The following is a 22,953-nucleotide window of genomic DNA, read 5'->3' as shown; positions in this document are numbered from 1 at the left end:
ATATCATTCTAATCCGGTGATGCCAACCAATGCATTCCTAGAGCTTGCCAAACCTCCCCAGGTGAGGGGAAAAAAAATGCACGGTGTGGTACACTGGAAGAAAAGGCTGCCAGATCTCAAATGTGGTTACACTGAAGACCTACATCACACACACACACACCCTGTGATTAATGCCTTGCTATATCAGCAGAGCTTCTGAAAGCAAGGCCCAGGTTCTCAGGCTCTAACCGCTGCACGTCACATGAGATGTCTGCTTCGGGCGAGAGAGGCGCCGAGGGCCGTACCTGATCTCATAAGAGGTCTCCTTCTCGTACTTCTTCTTGCTGCGCACGCGGCAGCAGCAGAAGAGGATGATGGCGATGAGGATGAGCGCCAGGAGGACTCCGATCACCGCCCCCGCGATGATGCCGGCGGTGTTGGGGGCTGCGGGTTCGAGAGAGAGCACAGGATCACTTCAGCGCAGAAACGTGGGCTCAAAAATAACGCCGTTCAGAGGCAGCACCTCTCCACAACAGGAGGAGAATTTGTGAACGGGGCTGATGCGTTATAACGCTCTTGAACAGAAAGGCAAAAGCGCATGCAAGGTCTTGATTTTTTGCAGCGCGGGAGAAAAGCGGCCAAGTGTTGAGACGCTGGCCTGCTGGTTTCTCCCCAACAGGGTGACAAATGACAGCCGCACTGAGCTCCAGCGTGCAGCAACACCCAGCTGTGCTTGCAGGGTACATTTTCTATGGCATTTAATGGCTTTTGTTATGGTATTCAGGTTTCGCCAATGATGCCATTTAGTTATTTACAGCAAAAAACTAAAACTACTGCTAGGGATGAGAATCCAGGCTTGGTGATATAAAATTGTAATAAAGCACTTATTCCAGTGCAGTTTATTGGATTCATAGAAAATAGTGTCCTTTAAAAATACAACAGTTTTAAAGTTTTTTTGACTTGTAAAAGAATAAAGCTAGCCGTCGCAAAACAGTGAATCTGGCCATTGTGGAAATCAGACTCCGGTGCCTCGATCTGTATTGGACTAAAGGCTGGCTAGTGACCTGGCTTTGACAAGATGAAAAAACAGGGACCTGCACACCACTGCAACAGAAAAAACAGATTCCAGATCACTGGCACATGAATCTGGCTCCAGTGTCATTTACTAGTCAGTAAATGGGCTATTTGCTTTCGGGAAACATTCCACATCCAGTAAACAGCAATCTGAAGGGCAAACTCGCTTCCAGCATATCAGGTCTGCCACGTATAGAAGCAGGGCTTCAGGGCTCTGGTACACAGGACAGAAAATTAGAAGTGGTCTGGAAACCCAGCACACAACAGATGGCCTTTGTGGAAGAGCTGCAGCCCTCGCGCGTGCTGGGGAGGAGGCGCACACTTACGAGGCACGACTTTGAGGTGGATGAAGCAGTCGTCCTTGCCCACCCGGTTCTCCGCGAGGCAGCGGTAGGTCCCCGAGACGCTGGCGGACACGTTCTTCACGCTCATGGTCCCGCCCACACGGTCTGCGGAGAGAGGACACGACCCCTCCATCAAAACCGCACCAGCAGGAAGGGACGAGGCCCGCCGGGCTCGGGCCGCCCCTCACCGCCGCGCTGGACTTCCTTCCTCTCTCCAGGCTCGAGCAAGGCGGTAACGCCAAACCACGGCCACGCCATGGGAGAGCAACCACGTTCTTAAAGGTCGACAGACAGATGAAAGACATGCACACCTGGGTTTCATTCACTGGGCCTGAAGCATGACCTACAAAAGCCACACTGACTCACGCACAAGGGAAAGGGGAAAAATGGTACAAGGGAATCTAAAGCCCACTGGTGGGTTGATAACGTGGTGACAGGCTTTCATCCCAGTTTCGTTTTTTTAAAAATCAGGATCGCCACCGCATGACTCGGAGCTCCGACCACCCCTCGATATAGCAAAAAATAAAAAAAGATCAGAGGTCTTGAGCTTAGACAAATCCTGGAAAACTGGCCGAAAGTAGAATTGCCAGCACACGCGCGGCGGGGAGACTAAGCCTTTTTGCAGGGGGACTGGCTCGCTCGGCCGGGAGAGGCCAGGCCAGGCCAGCAAGGAGCCGGAGAGGGGGGCAGGCAGGGCAGGTACCTAGCACGGCGTTGGCGGGCAGCAGCTTGTTCTCGTTGGTCCTCTCCCAGTTGTACTGCAGGGGCTTGGTGCCCTCCGCCGACGTGCACTTCAGGGTGACGTCCTTCCCCTCCTGGGGCGAGCCCTCGATATAGCACCGCGGCTTGGATGGCTTCACTGGAGCAGAAACAAAGAGCTTGATTGCACCACACCCCATCTGGAAGAGGGCCCCAAAAGGGCCGCAGGCTTTAACGTTTTATGCAACGCGGTGTTTCATTTATTACCACGAGACCATTAGAATGAACTAAATACGAGACAGAAACTAGATCAGAGTGATGAGAGAAACTTCACAAGCCCTGCGTTTAACTACACCAGCAGTGCTGACCACCACCCTCTCCCAGTTGTTACAAGGGCAGCAGATAAAGTCTCAGCCGGACAGTCTCCAGGTGACGTTTTTTTTAAATGACGACTAGGAGAAGAGGCCGTTCAGTCCATTTAGTTCAACCGCTAATCAGTGCCTGACTGATCTGAGGGTCTCAGCCAGCCTTATCGTGAGAGAAGCCAGGGGATCGGCTTTGATAACACCGCTGGTTAGCTTGTTAAACACGGCCACTACCCTTCGGGCGCAGTGCTCCTGCTCATGGGTTTAAAGGCACTATTTTTTTTTACGTCTTTGTGTCAATATCGCTGGAGCTGTTTTAACAAAACCTGGCTGTACTGGGAGGACATCCAAACCTTTGCACGGAATCAGAATACAAAAAAAAAGAATAGAGACAACAGTCTTATTTGCTGTTTATCTAAAAAAAAACAGACCAAGGGGCTTTTTGCATGAATGCAGGAACAGAGGGAAATTAAAGCAAAACCGAAATCTAAACCAAGTCAATGTGTAACCCGAGAGGGCCGTGCCCTGCTCCGAGGCCAGGAAGGATCCCAGCCACGTCTTTATGACGGGAATCCTGCCGGTTCAGAGTGCAGACCTTTTAAACCCCCATGAGTTTACATCATTGTTTGGTTTTGCTGGTTGTAAAAACAAGCCTCTATGTCCCTCCACCGTACAAATCTGCAGCTTAACAGCAAAAACATGTGGATTAACACAGGGCCGACTGTACTGTGGCCTTCGCAGGGGGCAGGCAGTGTACGGACAGTAATTCAATAGTTAAGGTCAACACTTTAAATATTGTTGATGGAAACTGGAGAGAAACCAAACAGTTTTATACTGCAGGGTTAAGGGCGTAGAACAGAACACCCTCTCTTTATTTCAGCTTACAGTGGTACTTTGCTTCCCTCTAATGCGGAAATGAATGTTTTCCACTTATACAACCCCTTCATTTTTGGAGCTGACACAGTACTGTAGACAGGCACTGATAATTATCCCTCCCAAAACACCCTGCTACAAAAGCTGTGCTCATTGGGCACCATAGCTCAGGAACTCTAATCATATAGTATTCTGGGGCCAGTGAGGTGTTAATTTAATTACAGCATTTTTGATAGCCTTGGATTAAAAATGCTCTCCGCATAACCAGGGAACTGGAGTGCTTTACACAAGCTGCTGTAGCACCAGAGCAGTGACTGTGGAGATGGCATGTAGGTTGATCTCAAGCTATTCATTTCACTGCCCGTCTTCTTACTGAAACTGACAACAACAAGGGGCTAGAAATATGCTCTGAGTTGATGCGTATCTCTCTGTGTGGCCTTGTGTACATACCCTGAGCTATGTCACCGAGCAAGGAGAGTTTCCTGCAAAATATGCAAAGCAGGCAAGCTGTCACCTATCGAGAGTGTCTTGTCAGTCTGCTATCTTTTTCCTTTCGTGCTGATCGGCATTGAAAACCATGTGCTGGCACACAAGTCCAGGGCTTTCATATTCCATTCACATCCAGGGCTCCAAAGCAAATCTGACTGTAGCGACTTATTTCTCCTGGCACCTCTTAAATGATAAACTATGAAAGAAAACTCACTTTTACCTTTACAGTCTTACGTTTGCTTGTATCCTAGCAAGTTCATGTAAATAAGTCTTATATATGCAATGCTTAGAAGTCAAATATACATCTAACTGGTTAACGTACGCAAAAATGTACTACTTACATTTCATAAAACCTACAGAATATAAAAAATGACTGCAAATACTGAATCAAATCTGAATCCTAGCTTTCTGGGTGAGAGGCATGGGGTTTCAGAAAGAGGATAACCAGCCTGAGATGGCCGAGGGGTCTTAGAGAGACCAGGTGCTCCCAAGTTTAGCTCTTCCTATCTTTTGAAGCAGAATTCACAGAGTAACTGTCCACCCTAACAGGGATTACAGTAAGGGATTAGACAATCTGGAGACGGGTGTATTTTGCACTACAGGTGTGTTGCTCCAATAAGTGACTGATCCCGCAAAACCCATCAACCATGGGAGTATAACCGACTGCCTCCAAGAGAGAAACAGTTATGAGAACTGCACGATGCCGATATTTATCCTTCTTTGTTAAAACGCTTACTGCCAAGTCACTGCGCTTTAGACCGATTTCTAAAATGCCAGTGGCCCCCTCCCTTTGTTTTGCGCTCAAGCTTCCCTGCAAGGTCACGGAGTTACGTGAATCCTCCCTGTCTGTCCGCCAAAACCCGCTGTTTCACATCAGGGCGCCAGAACCCTGCCTGCAGTGCCTACAGAGCTATGGTACATTGTGTTACAACGGGGGGGGGGGGGGGAACAAAACCCTCCTCTCCCTCTCTACACTGTTGCCACAGACGTCTCCTGACATTTGCATGTGCAAATCGCCAGGGAGCAACATTCTGCAAGTGGGGAAAAAAACACGTTCTCCTTGTCACAACAGTCAACAAAGAGAGTCAGGCACAGTATCTTCTACCAGCACTCAGCACATTCCCTGACTGATACCGTCAGTCAAGGCTATGTACCGCTGTAGATTGTTACCTCAAACAAGATATACAAGAGAGCCAGTTCTCACACTGGGCGTCCAGAAAACTCTGCTTGCTCTGGCTGTCATCACAAGGCTAGCGTGTGGTGTCAGAAGGGGAAAGACCAGTGGTTCGCCACCTGTGGCACTGGCATGTGAAAGCTTTGTGCCCCCTTGGAACACATCTACACTCTAAAGGGAGGAAATGTTGAGATAATGGTCTTCAGGGAGGACAGGAGTCTGCAACTGCTTCAACACATGGGATACCAGAGTTCCCAGTCACACTCTTTCCAGTCCCACGAGACGCTGCCATTCCACCCTCGTGGTGAGATAGTGTGAGGAGATGGTGACGGCCCCCCAGAGAGCTCCTCACCCATGACTGTGAGGAGGATCTTCCTGCTCTTGATTCCTGGGGCCTTCTTGACTTTGCACTGGTACGTGCCAGTGTCGGAGGACTGCAGCCCGGTGAGCTGTATGGAGGCATCTCCGGTCTTGGGGTCCGCAGACACAAAGTGGACGCGACTCTTAAGAGGCTGGTAATAATCGCTGTAAACCCTGTCCCCCGAGTACAGGATAATCTGCAGAGAGAAAGCAAAAACAACAACGGCACGTGATCAGAGGTGGACGAGCAGCATGGTGACAATCTCACTCCCTACCTGGGGGCAGCAGCCTGCTCATTACAGAGTTTGTCATCACGCATCATGAGCGCTGCCAAGAAAGAGGAACACCAGGCCAGCCTGAAATCCTTACATCCAAATGCACATCCTCCCAGTGGGCCTGACGATTACTGTCCTTGATGTGGAGTTCCAGGAGGCGAACGGAGAGCTGGGCTGAGCCGCGTCCACACCTTTTGTGTAAACGCACTGTTCTTGACAGCACGGACAGGGAAAGCAGAGAGAGTCTCGCTGGCAGACTGCTCCCCCCCACAGCTGGAAGACTGGATTTCAGACGCATGGTTAAATTAAAATCCAGCAAACCTCAGACTTTTTACTTCCCCTCAAGAGCAAACTGCAATCATGATCGTTATAAAAAAATGTGCAGGTTTCAGTCCCATCGCAGGTTAATTATACTAAGTGGTATTTAATGAATTCCTGAGTCACGTGGGAGAGTCAAATGTCACCGTATTCTGAAACGACACAGCCAGATTAATCCTTGGGGAGCCTGGACACAGCCAGGGACCAGCCAGCAGGTCAGCTATACTGAGCAAACAGCTTGAATGAAAACGAACGCTGATGCTGAGCTCGACTTCATCGGAATCCATCCAGCCCACGCGGAGGGGAAACGGCCCGAAAATAACTCACAGGCTGGGCAGGGAGGCCGAGTCCCAGCATGCACACTGTGACGCAGGTACCGCGCTGCAGACAACGGCACGCCTGTGCAGCCTCATGGAATGAAAAAATAAACAAAATCCAGGATTTCCCCTACCCTTCTGCTTTACATTTGTTTTACTGTGTGCTTAGTGCAGGGCGTCCGTGTCCTTTAACCCACTGGTTCAGCTACAGAGCCTGCCTTTCTGCTTCCATGCTCTGTACACTCAGGAAGGAGCCTGCCAGCGAGAAACAGCCCTGCAGGCGGCCTTCCTCACCGGTGTGACAATGGGCATCAAAATGCGCAAGTACACCAGGGCAGATTTTCCGCCTGCAGTGCATATCTGCCCAATACATTCAGAGCAGCGGTTTTCCCAGACTGGCGCAAGGCTCTTTGTTTATACTAAAGAGACGAGCACAACCATGCCTTTCACCGTCTCGGACAGAAGCGTCTCAAGCCAGTTCTGCCATGCTCCAGCAGGCAGAGGTGCAGGCGCACTTACTAATGCTTCGGGCTGAAAAAGCAGGAAATCAGGGCCACACAATTACAGATGACTCCTTGGTCCTGATTTTGAAGAGGATGGTACAGTGTCGGTGCATGCACCCTTGTGTTATGGCTCAGCTCCGCTCAACCTATGGGGCTACTGAACAATCCAAGCCCCTGTTCCTATATTTACTTCTGGAACGGCTTGTCAAGATCAGAACGTATTAAAACTTCATTTACTGATGTACCCTGTCATTATGTAAATGGAGAATATTCCGCAGTGACCTGAAAACTGACATAAACAGTCAGCGAAAACATCCTTATCCTGACAGTGCCAGCATGTGTCCCCTATCACTCCATGTGACAACTTTCCACTGTCTTAGCAGAATTCCAGGAAAATGGCTCAGGTGACTGATGCGGAACAAAAAAGCAGCACTGCCTGCTTAGTATCTTCAGAGTGCGCCGCTTTATGCAAAATGGGATGTTTATAATGGATTCCAACCCCGATTACAAAGTCAGTTGATTTATTGATATTTGAAAATAAAAAGGTGACAGCTGCAATCTTAATTGCATGAGATCTATGGATTTATAGTAGTTATGTAATTTATGACCATCTAGTTAAATTAAGACAGTCTATTTTCTGAACCACCTAATTCTTGCTGAAATACAGCTATTTAAAGCTCCTGGCTAATTTCTTATCTAGATATCAACAGAGCACAATCGTGTACCGTTAGTGGGAAATTTGGCACCAGGAGACCCAGGACAGGAAATCCAAGCAAAAACACCAATTCAGTGTAATTTCTCAAACAAAGGACCTAGTCTCAAAATTATAACTACTCTATATAAAAGGTATTAAAACAACAAACACTGCAGTTAGCCATAAGTCGACCAACAGCGATAAGTTCAATAAGCTAGACTCAGAAATGTGTGGGGGAGGGATTAATGTTCAGTAATGGATAACTGCTTTAGTAAAAAGCCTGAATTGATTTACACTCAGCACTGAACCATTATGAATTCAGTGTTGTTCCTAAAGGAAATATCTGCTGTACTCAGTTTCAAAATGACATTTTGTTTGCATTTGCATGCTGTAAAGTTCTTCATGTGACTGTTGATACAAGGAAAAATGACGTTTTCAACTATTTCTAGGAGAATGATCTTAAAGCGAATCGCACAAACTCATACAAGCGTACAGACCCTGTGCTCTGCATCGCAGCTTCCAAAACAGGGACAAACAAGAGCAGGTTGCAGACTCATACTGGAGCTACAGAATTAAGAACAGAGCATCGCTCTCACAGAAGTCACCGCATCTCAAGTTTCACATCGAATTTGACTTAGGACCAAGGAACAGTTACTCACACATCCATCTTATTCCTGGCAAGACTTTTTGGCAACCTGGAGCCTGTTTAGTGTAGAAATCTGACTCTGGCCTGGGGTCATCACTGCTGACCTGACTTGAGTGCATCTTAAACAGACACTTGCTGTTCTACATCACATCTCAGGAATAGCTGAAATGTGGGATGACATCAAAAGGAACAGCCACTGGACCATAAGTTGGATTGGTCACTCAAAAACCTGTGACGCCGAGGAGAGCTTTCTCAAAACCATGGTGCACAGCTGCCAGGTGTCCCCTTACAACAGTCATCATCACGCAGCACCACACCGCACTGTCTGATGTGGATGTGGACACAGGAGCACCCGGCCGCACAGCTGCACGGAGACGGGAATGCCCAGGAGGAGCAACGCTAGCTCTCTCATCCTCCTGCCCGGCTGCCATCTTGCCCAGATCTGCTAACGGAGGCCCCAGGTGAACGCTGGGCAGGCGACGGTGGACAGCAGCCGCCGCTCGCCCACTCCCTCGCACTCACCACTTTGTCCTCTTTCTGGTTGTCGGAGGCCAGCAAGCTCCACTCGATGTCCAGGGGCCCGGTGTCCGTGGGGTCCAAAGTGAAATTGCACACCAGCGTCGCCGCGGAGCCACTGGCTTGCTCGAGGGTCGTCCCCCCGGTGGAGGTGATATCCAGCCCCCACGACGCACCTGTCGAAAAAAGATACCCAACGTCAGACTCTGCGAGCCCCCCTCTCGAGCTGCCTACCCCACTTCCCCAGGAGAAGTCTTCGCCGAAAAGCACTGCAAAGGGCAAAACGCACAGCTGGAAGGCCAACAGAAAAGGTTCCTGCAGCTGCAAAGCGAACAAGCCCAGAGCTTCACCTTCAGGCGACGCTAGGCGGGAATGAGTGTCCCTGACCGCGGGTCATCCAAAGTATACACACCCTAGTCAGGGAAATTCTGATCACTTCGCCGCCAAGACTGCCCAACACCCCGTAACCCATCTCCTCCAGAGTTCCTGCGTTATTCGCGTTCATTGTGTAGGAATGTTAAAGCAGCTGTAGTTTCTCCATCACAGCCAGGATAAGGGAAGACACCGTGACCAGATCACTAGGTGATCAACGTCAACCTGCTTTTAATTTTAACAGGAAAAAGCAGATACAAAAGCACTGGCACCAAGACTAAAAGAAAAACAGGGTTTAAAAGAGCATGTTGAAGGCTCAGCATCCTGCTAAGATGTTTTAAAGTCTTCACCATATGGTGGAATCTAAACTGTTTAAATGCAGACTAATTCTTCGTGAGCTGAATGCCCAAACGTGTAAATTCTCAATATTGGCTCTCACGTGAGAAAACAAATCTGATCAGAGCTCCTGCGCTGGCCAGTTTTCAAATGCAACCAACAGCTTTCTTATAAAATAACCCCATTTTCATTAGCTTTACCAAACATCATCCCCGGATCACTTCCACACCCTGGGGAGCCACGGTGATGGAATAAAAAAGATGCAGGAAACAAATCTCCCACTGCAAGAAACGTGGGCAGATTTCTAAACGCGTGAGCGTAGTTTTATGAATTGCTTTTCAGTAATTATGTAATTAACACGAATACCCCCCAGGGGACTGTTTGGGCCATTACAACAAAAAATATGCAGATGGAGGGGAAAAATAATTCAATTCAATCCGAAGTCAAACCTAATGCGCTCGTCTATTTTACAGAGATGAAAACTTGGAGCACTGGAAAAATCAAAACTGCACAAAACCAGCTGGCACCTGCGGGGACTTTGGCAGAAGAAACTGGATGAGCCAGCACTACTCCTGACACAGTTGGGTGTCGGTCAATTATACAGTTTTGTTTTGTTTGTATACAGCACTGTCTTGCTAACTACAATCTTGGAAGGAATTCGCTCCTGTTAGATACCATTGGGCTTTGGTACTTTCTGTCTTGGGGGCAGTGAGCTAGGGCTCATACCGGTTCTCAGAGATGAGGCACCAACAGCTCCACTCTCCCCTGCTGAGAGACTCCCATACTATAAATATTTATAAAAAATATTTTATAATATGTCATTGTTGTAAATGTCTGTAATATGTCTGTAAATTTTATATTATTGTTATTTTTTGTTTAGTTTCATGTGAATTTCATTATTTTATTTGCTTTGGCAACACTGATTGTACCCATCGGTCATGCTAATAAAGCACCTTAAATTGAATTGACTCCCACAGGGCTGTCCTGCCAGAGTCACCTCTTCAGTGGATAAGCTGGCACTTGTTGTTCTTTTAATTAAGCCGAGGCCCTGTGATCGTCAGAGCAGAGACTCAAGAGGCGATGGCCATGTCTGCACTTCTGTCTGTAATTGCGAGTGGGGGGCCAAACTGACTGCCTTTTCTTTGTTTCGCGTGAGCTCAACTATTTGACGTTTTATCCAAAAGAAAAAAAAAAGCTAAAAATCGGACAATGTCACGGTCTCCTACTAAACAAGAAAAGAGATTTTATACGACACCCAGTGAGAATTCAGAGTGATGTAATGCTAAAACCATACTGCTTCCTTCAAGCACATGGAGCCATCTTTTTCCCATGGGTGCAATGAAATTATTTTTAAAAAACAATGACAGCGAAAAGGGTGGATAAATCTTTATGTGCAGCTCTCATAATATCATTTTAAGCCACACTGACAGCTTGAGTCTAGACAGCATTAGGACAGATCCACCCAGACCTCACAACCATTTAATTTTGTAACCTATTTGTATAGCGCGTAACGGAGGATTCAAATGAGCAAGATTAATTCACAGCCCATGAATAATTCTCCCCATATTCCCAGCTTCTTCAGCACCGTACCTTGAAAAACCCCACATTTCACAAACCACCCATGAGATTTCAACATGCGAGCCAAATGAGGTTCACCAGTGCTCTTGTCCCAAAGCCCTTCACTCATGTGCGTCTCCCCAGATCATGTTGCTTAACAGCCTCACCTAAACTGAGGTCAACGAACCAGCTGACTAACTAAGCACATCAGCCAGGACAGATGTCAAAACAGCGCCCCCTGTGGCCACCCCAGGCACAGGCACAGGAGTTTGGTGCTGTGTTGCTTGTGACATGTGGGGGGGGGGGGGGGAATAGGGGCTAAAGGCGGATGTGTCGGAGGAGTCTGGCTACAGTTCTTCAATCTCCCCGTGGGTGGTCACAGGGTTCACAGCCAAGAGATGAAAATCGGGTGGGGGGGGGGGTTAAAATCATCAATTCTAAATTTCTAAAAAAAAATCCTCACTGTTCAATAAAAGGTGTAAGAACAGTCAGAAATGAGGAGACAATTCTTAAAACAAATTTGTTGTATTAAAAAAAATTAAAACAGAGATGGCTCTGGCATTGAGCCATCTTAATCTATGTAATGGAAATGAACATGAAATCAATCCTTTTTTCAATACAGAGAACTGCACTATATCCAAGCGCAATTTGATCTCTTTATGATAATCGTTTGGGGGAAAAAAAAACATCTTCATCTAAAATCCACTGCACTTCAATTGGAGCACTTTTAAATAATGCAGGGATGGTATTTGCGGTGTTAATTATTGTTTCTGAGAGAATCCATAACAGCTGTTGTTGTATATAAAGTGAAGCGGACAGGGAAAATGGTTAGGTGTTGGGTGTATCCAGAACCAAAAATGGAGAGACAATATTTCAAGCTTTTGCAAGAATTACAAACACCTGGTAATAATGCATAGTTTTACTGGAAGTGTATGTAAACCAGGGTGCACGTTGTGAATTTCAATACAGGAACTGATTCAGTTACTTCTTCCACTAGGGATGACTGCAGTGGTAGCGTACCTGAGTGAACAGGTCTGCGTGACTCATTAATTGTTCTGTGTCAAAGGTATAGCACTGATGTGAGATCTTCATATGATACAAAGCCATTTAAATGTTTCCTCCAAACAGTCCAGTGTTTAAGTATAAGTAGTCTCAGCACTAATTGCTCTCCTTGTCTAATTACATACCATAAAAACAAGTCTCTCTGCAAAGCTGCTCCTGACTAAGAGTCAATCAACTTGATTACTTGACATTGAGGCACTGACTGGGTAACAGAGTCAGAAGGCTTTAAAAAAAGTCACAAATTCGCTGCGAAAAAGAAAATCATTTTTTTTCCCAGCTCTTGTTAAAATAGGTGCAGAAGCATTAGAGGTGAACCTATAAAACACAAATAACCAACACTTAAGTTGGCAGTCTCTCACAGAAGACCTGAAAAATCGATTTCTACAAAGAACTTTTGCACTGCTGTGCTGCTTCAGTCCAAGCGGTCGAGGAACGTTTTGGCATTTCCAGAGTGATGGCAGCCCAGAAGGGGTGGGAGCCCTTACAGTAACTGACATGTGAAAGGGATAATTACAGGCTCTGAAAAGGAACGTGGAGTGAGATTAACTTTCTGCCACATGCTCCCAGCTGAGTTCAGTCTCCTAGGGCTAATGACTTGGCCCAAAGAGTAATGTACTGTAAATCGACGCCTCTGTGCAGTGGGAAGAAACAGATGTTCAATTAAAGCATCTTTAAAAATCAAAAGACTCAACTGACACCTAGTCATAATGTGGCCAAGGTAAAGACCTTCCTTGATGATTTTTGCATGTCCTAAAAAATGATATGGATCACACATGGATGTGTGGTAATGTATCCAAACCTTCATAACCTTCACTGACTGCTTGCTTGGTTGTTTTTTAAGGGGGGAACCAATTTTCTGCTTTGGATGAAACTCTTAAAGGCAAGGACTCGGTCGATTCAGTGCCGCTGCAGTTTAACCTTGCAAACGCACGAAGAGCCGCTCTCAAGTGGCACTGTTAAGCTGCAATGGTGCAGTAATCCTGCGCCAGTCTCTTGCCCCCCACTCTCCCCAGACAGTGTGCCTGCAAACCCCTCTGTGACAAACAATGGGAGAGAATCCCGTCTCCTGGCAACAGCTCCTACCGAGAACATTGCCGCTGCTCTTGAGAGCGCGAGAGAGAAACAGGCAGGGCAGAGTGAAATAACGAGGATGAGGACAAAGAAATGACATGCTCCTCAAAGGTTTAAGTCTTCAGTATCAAGCCATTCATCACCAGGGGTCAAGTTAAGAGCAACCTTATTTAGATTAAAGCAGCATGAGCAGGTCTGAAATGCAATTCTACTACACTGGCCTCCATGTCATTTGTAAGAACTTTAGTTTGTCTCCAAATTCAATCTGTGCATTACTGCGTCGTGCTTGAACTTTAAACAAGGGGAGAGGGGTGAGCAGGTGGTCTCCAGTCAAAACCCACCACAGTCCCCACAGAGACTTACTCACTGCAAAAGTAAATCACTGCCAAATCGAAGAAGTCATTAAGAAAATTTGTCGACCTGTATTACAGAACATTTTGATATTTCTCAGCTTTTGGTGTTGTGCTTACAATGTTCAACACCTACAGGTTTTTACACATGGCTACAGATGAGGCTTGGACAATGTCTGTGAAAGTATCGAAGCAATCGGAGAGCACACTGCATTGCTTCAACGCAGATGGCAGCTGTTTCCTCACACATTGCTGCGAGTTACCTGGTATGTAGCCCTGCTCATTAGGAAGTCTGGTTCATGCCCAGCCCAAACAAACTTCATTTTTTATCCCTACAGTCTGGACTGAAAGACTGCCATGACATTCTTTATGTGTTAGAAGGGATCGTCACCCAACTGCGATTACAGAACAGCACCCTCTATTTTTGGCTTTTAGAGGAGGGTTATTTTTGGAAGGGCAAATCCCTCAATTTACAAATGTAATGTGTTTGTTGAAAACTGTAAAGCGAAAATTTTGTTCCATTGCCTGACCGTTAACGACCCCATTTACTCTAGCGCAGTAGTGAATAAGGTCAATAGACAACAATTCAAAGAACAAACACACTGAGGACATTGTTTTGTGAGGTCAAGCTGTGAGGATGACATCTTCCATATAGCTACAAAGGACAATCATTGTAGCGAAAATAATTTCATTACTACAAAAAAAATAGGAAGACCCAAGCTTCATTGTGGCTTAATTCATAAAACAGGGTGTTCAGGAATTGAGGGACTGGTGTAGCCGACTCACACTGAAAACTGTCATGAGCAGATTTAAATAGCATATATTAATTAAACCCTGTCATTCCTGGCAGGAGCTGACAGAGATAAGGAGAATTGCTACCTATGCAATGAGATGAGCCTTCTTCAAGACAATCTCTTGATGTCACTGACTGTGGCCATGTGCTGCAGCCAAAGAGGGAACTGCTTGAAACCTTCAAAGGGCATTTTGCATTCAGTTCACAATGGCTTGTGCTCATTACTGCAACAAAAGTGCAAGTGACGCTAATAAATGCATGCAATCCAGATTTTCTGCGGCTACTCAAAGACCATTTTTGAACCAGTTAATACAATTGTTTTACACTTTTTAAGCTTAACCGACATGTACTGTAGAAACCTTAGGTAAACATTCTGGCATAGGTAAAATAAAGGTCATACAGAGTACAAATTTCTTTCGCAGTTGCATAGCTTCCCTGGAGCTTTTGTAATCTGGTTTGTTTCAGTGGAATTCCTATTTCATTCTGAAGTCCTGTGCTATACAGGGCAAAAACACAAATACTATTTACTAACGTACACGTACATACTTTTATCCCCACAAAAGAAGTCCCCAGTAAACAAAAGATCAAGTATTTAAGTGGCGAAATATCAGCATAATAAACCACTCATGTAGAATATAATGACTAACCTACACAAGAGCATTTTAAGCCGACACCATCATACAAAGAAAAAAACAGAGTGAAAGAGATGATAAAAATAGGCCCTGGGTAACTGCAACCCAAAAGAAGCAGGGAGACCTATACTTAAGGATTTTAGATTAATGTGAAAAACCCTTTCTGTCCAAAGTAATAATTAGAAGAGAAAAGAATAGTTACAGTGGGGCTTGATTCAACCTTGCCACACTGGAATGTGCATTGTGATTTACGCATGGAGGCCTACTTCACGGAAAGCGCCCTTGATGGGATACAGCTTTCCGACGACATGGGGGAAAAATAGACCTGTGACTCCAATCGGTGTGGTTTAGATTGGTCACTTCTGTCTGGGAAGCTGAAACAAAGCTATAGTCATGGTTACAGTTGGGCAAGCAAACCCTGAATAAACTGCTGAAGATATTCTACACGTACAGTATCTTACCGGGAAAGGTACAACAGATCCCAAGGCACGAAAAAGACCCCAGAGCGCCAACACACAGAACTGTACTGAGCCTCTCCTCAACTTGGTAGCTGCTATTTCTTTGTGCAAAGCTCTTAACAGTTGATAAACTGATAATAAAAGACACGGGTAAACATGACACTATCAGACACACCCACACTAGGAGTGTTTCTTTTTTTACTTCTGCTTGTGATCGAAACTTAACCAGAAAAAACAAAAAACAAGAAACAGGACCAGTGCTGGTAACCACTACCCTCCACATTGCGAGGTTTATTGTCAATTACTGAATCTAAAATCCCTCCTTGGCTCCTCCGCTGCCTGCTGTGATCTGCAGTAAACCGCATAAAGGCATTTCACTGACATTTATGATTGAGTCAATAGCACATTACACAATTTGACTTCATGCAGCCACATGGTGGGTTCACTTCTCTGACTCACTGGAGTTATAACCGTTAAATTAAGCTTTAAGGATACATTGTCTGAAATTTTGATCCTGAAATGTAACAACAGACTTAAAGAATACATTGGCTTGCTGAAACTCAGAGTCATTTTCAGAAGTTGCTCGGGTGGAAATGTTCCCACTGGGATTTGACCCGGCCTCTATATGCGGACAGTGACTGATTCGTTTTATGGGCTGAATGCCACTCTTCCGTTTTCTCAGGCAAACATGACCGGACCAATAGAGAAACTCCAGACTCGTAAGTGACCACAGCTTAGCCCTGTGATGCAAGACATGAACTGCTCTTACTACACAGTGCAGGAGTCACTGGCAAAGTCTTAATCTTCGCCCCACTTCAAAGACACTAATGCAATGAATCCATAAAGAAGACTATGTGAGGAAGGCAAGGGCATTTCAAATCCTAGGTCCGTCTACATAAATCCTTTCCGGTGCCAGAGCACAGGAAGATTAGTGCGTCAGAGAAGAGCTGGATGTTGGGCTTTGCTAAATAATAATAGAAGCAAAGTTGAGACCTTACTCCTGCATTACATTGAGTACTTCACATTTTACAGTGCTTGGCTACAATGTTTTAGAGATTTAGCATTTTCTCTGTAATGCCTGAGAGTCTATTTGCATGCAAGCAAATTCTTTTCAACAAGGATAAAATGAACACGAGCATTAATGTCTTCACTCAAAAGGGAAAAAAGCTTAAAGAATAAACCTTTGTTAGAGTAAGTTCAGTCTTTAAACTACACGTAATGCTTACTGAAAGTGTAGGATTGATGCCAAGAAACTGTTCTCTTAAACGTGCTGTCTAACATTTCCACACCAAAGGCAAACCTTGGTCGGATGTTATGTTGGGGAGCAGTTCCCATTACTTGGTAATGGCTAGCCTCATGAATACAGAGGACAGAAATGTTTGCTTGGCAAAAGACTCCCAACACTTGAACTGATGTATGCATCTTTAAAGAAAAGTGGACTTTCCAATATAGACATTTCTGAAGTTGCTTAACCACGTAGATAAAGAAAACATCAGGGGTCAGTTGAAGGGAACAGATTTCCGTCAATTGAAGTTATGAATGTTTGCGTTTCAGACATTTACTGAAAGTCTCTCAGCTAAACATAACCAACTATAACAATGTAGTACACAAGCCAAATTTAATTGTTTAAAGTCTCTGACAGGAAAACTAACCTTCCTCAGAAAAAAATAACTTTTACAAATCTTGAGATCGTTCGTTCTGGGTAGTGAGAGAATATTTTGATCCCACACACTGCCACTTCCCACATCCAAATACTGCAATATCAGAGGCCAGCTCATTCATTTCACCTAGAGACCTTCAAGTGTCCATCAGCTATTTCTATTGATTGCAAGCCAGACAGATAACCTAGAATGGAGACTATGAGCCTTTTATGCTTTTTCCACCAAGTGTCTCCTGTCCAGGTACGAAGAAAAGCCGAATGAGTCTTCTCAGACTGGGCTTTACAGAGGTTGACCTCTTCAAAATAAACCTCAGTTGCCTTTAAATACATTTTTACAAGTTTTTTTTTCAGTTCCTTGGAATAAAGTATTGAAACAGCTACTCCTCTTCTCTTACATGTGCTCTGCAACCCCTCACCTCCCCCCCGCCACCACTCAGAGATGGGAGTATATCTGCTGGTATGCAGAGCTGTCAGATAACACTATCCCAGTCTCACAGGCACTCCCAAAGGGGGCCTTAAAACAGCTCTCCATGCACAGCAAACTGTCCAGAGATCAGCCACAGACAGGACTGTGTAGCGTTTTTATCACATGCACCATAACCTAGCCACAGAGCCCATTCCCGGGACTCCGTTTTCAAAAACAGAAGAAGAAAGATCCAAATTAGTAAGAAACCACCCCTTGTAAAACGCTAGGAAACAACTGTTTTAAATATATGGCTTACAGACAGTAACAAAGCTGCTAATGAACCCTGTACATTATTAATAATTGCTCCTGGAAACTCTACTCAAAGAGCTTTGCAGTTAATGAGGACTTCCCTTCACCTCCACCAGTGTGCAGCCCCACCTGGATGATGCGCCAGAATGCTCACCACACACCAGCTCTCAGTGGGGAGGAGAGCAGAGCGAAGAAGCCAGTTCAGAGATGGGGATTATTAGAAGGCCATGATTGGAAAAGGCCAAGAGGAAATGCTGGGGTATTATCCTCAGAGTGTTACCCCCCGAAAGATCCGAGTGTTAAACTCTGGAGGTGAGGTATATGTGAAACAAGAGGGAATGTGTCAGAGGGGAAAAGCTTTTTATCCTTTGCTTTCTTTCTCATTTCACATTGAAACCACTAGTACTACCCTGACACACAGAAACAGCTCAAGGTAGTCTCACACTGCAGCCAAATAGCACATTCTGTGTCTCCCATAGCTGTTATCATGACATGCCACTGTGACAGAGGGGTAGAAAACTGAAACCTCATTTTAAACAGGAGCCCCATGGCTAAATGAGGGGTACAGACAAAATCCCAGGTGACCTCCATTAGTTTAGTTAAGAATTCTTGCCATCTGCTCCACACTGAGCGCTGACTGACTTTGGGTACAGTCACATTCTTTAACACGTCAGGGAGGAGCGTGCGCGCCTGCAGTAGCTACCAGAACACTGCAATCAGCAAAACACTGCCAAACCCAAGAACTCAGACTCTCCATCAAGGTCAGAGAGTTTTGACAGACTTCAACACAAACTCCATTAGCAGAAGACCTGACATCTTGTTGGCTCATAAAACATGTCGCCATTAAACTCCTCGAGCTGACTACTGAAAGGAATGGCACTGCACTGACCTTTCCTCCTGAAAGTTGCACAGCGCTAAATAAAATCACATCGGCCATAAAGTGGTTTATCCCCCAGTGGTAAAACGCTTATAATGGCACCTAAAGGCTAGAAGGAACCTTTTGACCTCTTCTGCTGCACTCCTGGGCTAGCTGCTGTGATGTGCTAGCAAGGATTTCATGTTTCTAGAACTGGATATACACAAGCCTTTATTACATTTATCTACATGTGTGAATACATACAAACCACACCCTGATTCTAGAACTGCAACACTGGTGCCAGAGGTGCAGTATACACCTTATTATAGTACTCAAAACTGACAATACAAGAACACAGAATACATCAGCTCTGCTCCAACAGATGTGTGCATGGTCAACACATCCTAGAAGCAGCACTTTGATAGCCACAAGTGATATTTTCCAGTCTAGCAGCAACACCTATACCGTGCAGATGGCATAGCATGGATCATCAGAGACAACTCCCCCACAGAAAGGATCCATCCTCCTGCAGTGGCTAGCCTACAAAGAGAGAGCATTAAACTGCAATGCTGAGAATTACCCACCCACCACCCTTCCCTGTGCAAACCTGTACCAAAAGTGACCTAAAACTAGGAGCTTGGGAACCACTCAGAAGGGTGCAGTTCACAGGTCAAATCACCCCCATATCCCACCAGTGCTCTTTATAACACAATAGCTCACTAATGAGCAGAGCAGTTATCTAAACACTGTCTCACAAGACTGCCTCATATCAGCTGTCTGTTGTAATAGTGAAGACTTAGTAGCCTTAAAAGATAGTGCCTTTTGTTAAACTATGTAGAGCAGGTTAAGAAAACAGACAAGGAGTGGCTTTTAACAGTATAGATGGTTCATCTAAGAACTAGCTCCACAATCCAATTAGAGCCTGGGCCAAACGTCACTAGCTTTGCTGGTCGTGAATAAAAAAATGGATGTGGACAAAGTATTATCTAGACTCTACAGGGGGACTACCTGTGAGAAAAATAATATAGATTCCTCAAGGTCTTTAGGTCGTTTCTTGTATCCCTTGATTATTTGAAAAAACGTACAATCAGACGGGTCAAGCAAAGGTGCTGAAGATCACAATCACGTTTTACTTTTGCAAGGTAAACCCAAGCGAAAGCTTCAACGGCCTGTGATTAAAGATGCTCTGTCCCGAGGAGTCTGCCCCGCAAAAACTCACCGGTGATGAAACCAGTGATCAGCACTGGGTCAGGCAACTTACGCCAATCCAGCATGATGACGTGCATGAAGCCCAAACAGGCGCTCCCTTCTAGAGAAACATTTACACTACCTCCCCCGGGGATACTAAAAAGAGCTGGAACATGCATCCCGTCTCCACCACTGCGTCATTTTTTTGGGATTTTATGCAACACCAAAAGAGGGTGTGAGCACTGACGTAGCTCTTACAGTTCCGCGCAGGCATCTGCCAGGAGGGAAACTCCAACGCAGACACCCCCGCTCACTGGGCGCCGGGCCCACAGAGGCCGCGGGAGACTCTCATACTGACTGCAGCGCATTTCACTCTCGGCCACATCTGAGAGTTCACCAAGGACACGTTCACCAAGTCAGGCTCATGCACCTCAATCAAGGACGCATCCCGACTCTCCAAAGACGAAAAACAAGGAATATGAAATCCAGTTAACTGATGAAATGAAAACCGTGAGGACAAAGCACGATATTCCCAGACGGGGCACTGCTTTCAGTAAACCCAAACAAGAAAACCACAATCCACGCTGCAATGCCACTTAACATTGACAGACTGGAAAGTAACTCTGGACACTCCCCAGCAAGTGTAATTCAACACCCTAAGCAAACCCACACCACATGACTTACACAAACAGAAGAATTACTATCCACACATCTGTTATTACCAAATACCCAAGGAGATTTCAATACACTGAATGAACAGTATTCGAAAACTTTTTTTCTGGACTAAAGTGCAGCTTGAAGTGAACTGCTTCAAAAATTAAGAATCTTTAATGAAGTCAAAATGAATCACGAAATGGTATTTACACCACCACAGGTCCCTGGCTTAGACAAGATTACACCAAACGTAATTTCAGCATAAAAGGAAATTCATGTTCCAATCTGTTTTATGTTTTTTATGCCAAACAAAGCAGACTTCCTAGGGATGTTATTCTTATGGTTCTGAGGTATTCAAAGGATGATAGTTTAGGCCCTGCATGTGTTCTCTACACTTAAGACAACCTTCAGGATTTAGCAGGCCTAACGGGAAACTCCTAGACAAAATAAAAACCTAAGGAACAAACTGAAAAGCACCTCAAAGATTAAGGTTCCACTGCTGACATTTGGACTATTATTTTCACCTTAAGGATTGTAGGTCTTTGGTGTACATTGTAGGGCCACAAGCAGTTCTTTAAGGTTTCAAACCTTCCTTCGATAATTTACACTTCCTGTGGAGTATATGGATCTTTTTCTCCCCGAGTAAAATATGGGCATATGAATTTACACACTTCAACAGGAACAACAAATAAAAGCACACCAGTGTTTTCTGAGATCTATCTAAATGATACGTGATGGGCTGCCCTGAAACTACCGGTGTGAAAAAGTACTTTTTCTGCTCATCACTATTTAGCAATCCAGTGATCACCCTTTCAGGGTCTTTCATTTATAACAGGACAGAAAAAGCACATTTTAACATTTGATTTTGCCTTAACGGAAACAATAAAAACAGCTTTTATGCCATTTGAAGTAGGAGCTCAGCAGCAAGGGAGTCTGCCAAAGCACAGCAGCTCTCTAGAGTGACAGTTCGAGGAAAACGTTCATGAACAGCCTGGATTCCTCGGTAGTCAAGTGAAACTAACTGGGCTTCAATTGTTGGATTCCAGGTAAAGAAAAGTGCACAAAGAATGCAGCCTGAATCATTAGCCAAATATGCAAGCTGTAAACCAGTCAGGGGACTACGGAGATGCAGTTTCATTGCATAGCATCCAGCAGCACCCACAATCCAGTCCATCTGCATTCCTCCTTCTCCTCTCCTGTCAGCACTGAAACACAAGGTGTAGACACATGGAACATCTTCAAGGCAGTGGATGCAACTTGTTTTGCAGAAAACAAAATGCGATGGGGGGGGTTATGTAATCTGACTGGATGTCTACAAAAAAAGCAAGGCTTTATAAACAGATCTGGCATCATGCTGTGGGCAATCAAACTATCCTCAGGACCAGGCATAGTAAACAATGGTGTACTGAACTGTATAAAGCGCATCATGCTCAGGGGATATAGAGACAGGTGAGTGGCTGGCCTGTGCATAATGATGGCTGAAAGGCTAAGCCCCACGGGGGAAAAACGCACAGAAAAGACCATTAAGTGGACAGTCACACTAGAATTATATTAGTCCTCCTGTGCCTCTTTAAATGGAACATTGAAAATAAAAGGATGCATGCAGTTCCATGGACTGACATCTGACTGTGCCAGACAACCTGTTCAAATTTTAAGGAAGTATTTGCAAAAGGCATTTATGTATAACATATAAAAGATGCAGGAAAAATCAGTACTTTAATGCACAAAGGGTTTACAAAATGGGTACAAGTGGAGGTGATAAGCTACAGAAACAGATTACTGCAGTTTCCCTAAATAATAAAGGCAGTTAATACTCCACAATTCAGACTATAAAGCCTTTAGGAACCAGCTTTTTAAAAGGCACAGGGATCTGCAGCTTACAATGTTGTCAGCTTTACTAGCACACTGGAGACCACAAATACCTTGAAACAAGTTCAACTTCAAGAATAACACGTAGCCAGTTCATCTTTGTTTCATCTTAATGTATCACTATAGTTTAACAGAATTTAATCTTTATAACAAAGCCTTCCTTGTTCAGTGGAAAACTGATTTGCAAAAGTGAACTCCCAAAATTCCATAAAACGGCATTTATTATCAAAAACATGTTTTATGTAACCACTAATTTTCTTTCAAATATTCTTTCATTTCTTTCACAATGACTCACTGATTTTTGATACACCCTTTCAAAAGAAATTTAACAGGAGTAGGCCCTTTCATTTACAATGTTTTGCTGAACAACACGTCTTCTCTCTGTTCTTAAAGTTAACACTGTAATAAGACTATTATCCAGTGTGGAAATAACCTCTGCTAGTAACATTAAGAACATAAGATTTGTCTCCTACTTTGTAACCGTTCTACCCATCTAGTTCATTAGATTGCTGGTAGCCAATTGATCTTATGAGTCTGTCCTCAAAAAAACATCTTAAAAGAAGCCAGGTGTCAGCTTCAAGATCACGGCTGGGTAGCGTGTTCCATACAAAAACTCTAGGCTCTGCAGATCTCAAATCCAAACTGTGAATGGGGGCAATCACATTCTCATTTCAACCCCTTGGTGAAAGCACATCGATAGTCATGCAAACAGATACCGGGCTGCAGGGTCTTGTTTTTAGATGAAGTACTTTAA

At 44.9% G+C, this 22,953-nt stretch overlaps 1 protein-coding gene across 2 annotated transcripts in view; it reads right to left on the bottom strand.

The window, feature by feature from the left end:
* Positions 1-22,953, bottom strand: part of cxadr (CXADR cell adhesion molecule) — a 47,592-nt gene that overhangs the window by 11,794 nt on the left and 12,845 nt on the right. For both annotated transcript variants that reach the window (XM_088920120.1, XM_088920121.1), the window contains exons 2-6: positions 8,633-8,802; positions 5,350-5,554; positions 2,101-2,256; positions 1,380-1,502; positions 285-423 (exon numbers count right to left, since the gene is read on the bottom strand). In XM_088920120.1, the coding sequence (XP_088776246.1) occupies positions 285-423; positions 1,380-1,502; positions 2,101-2,256; positions 5,350-5,554; positions 8,633-8,802 (793 nt within the window). The remainder of the gene's footprint in view (positions 1-284; positions 424-1,379; positions 1,503-2,100; positions 2,257-5,349; positions 5,555-8,632; positions 8,803-22,953) is intronic.

This window comes from Atractosteus spatula, chromosome 7 (assembly GCF_055471065.1).
Source record: "Atractosteus spatula isolate fAtrSpa1 chromosome 7, fAtrSpa1.hap1, whole genome shotgun sequence".
NCBI lineage: Eukaryota > Metazoa > Chordata > Actinopteri > Semionotiformes > Lepisosteidae > Atractosteus > Atractosteus spatula.
This window is presented reverse-complemented; position numbering and strand designations above follow the sequence as displayed.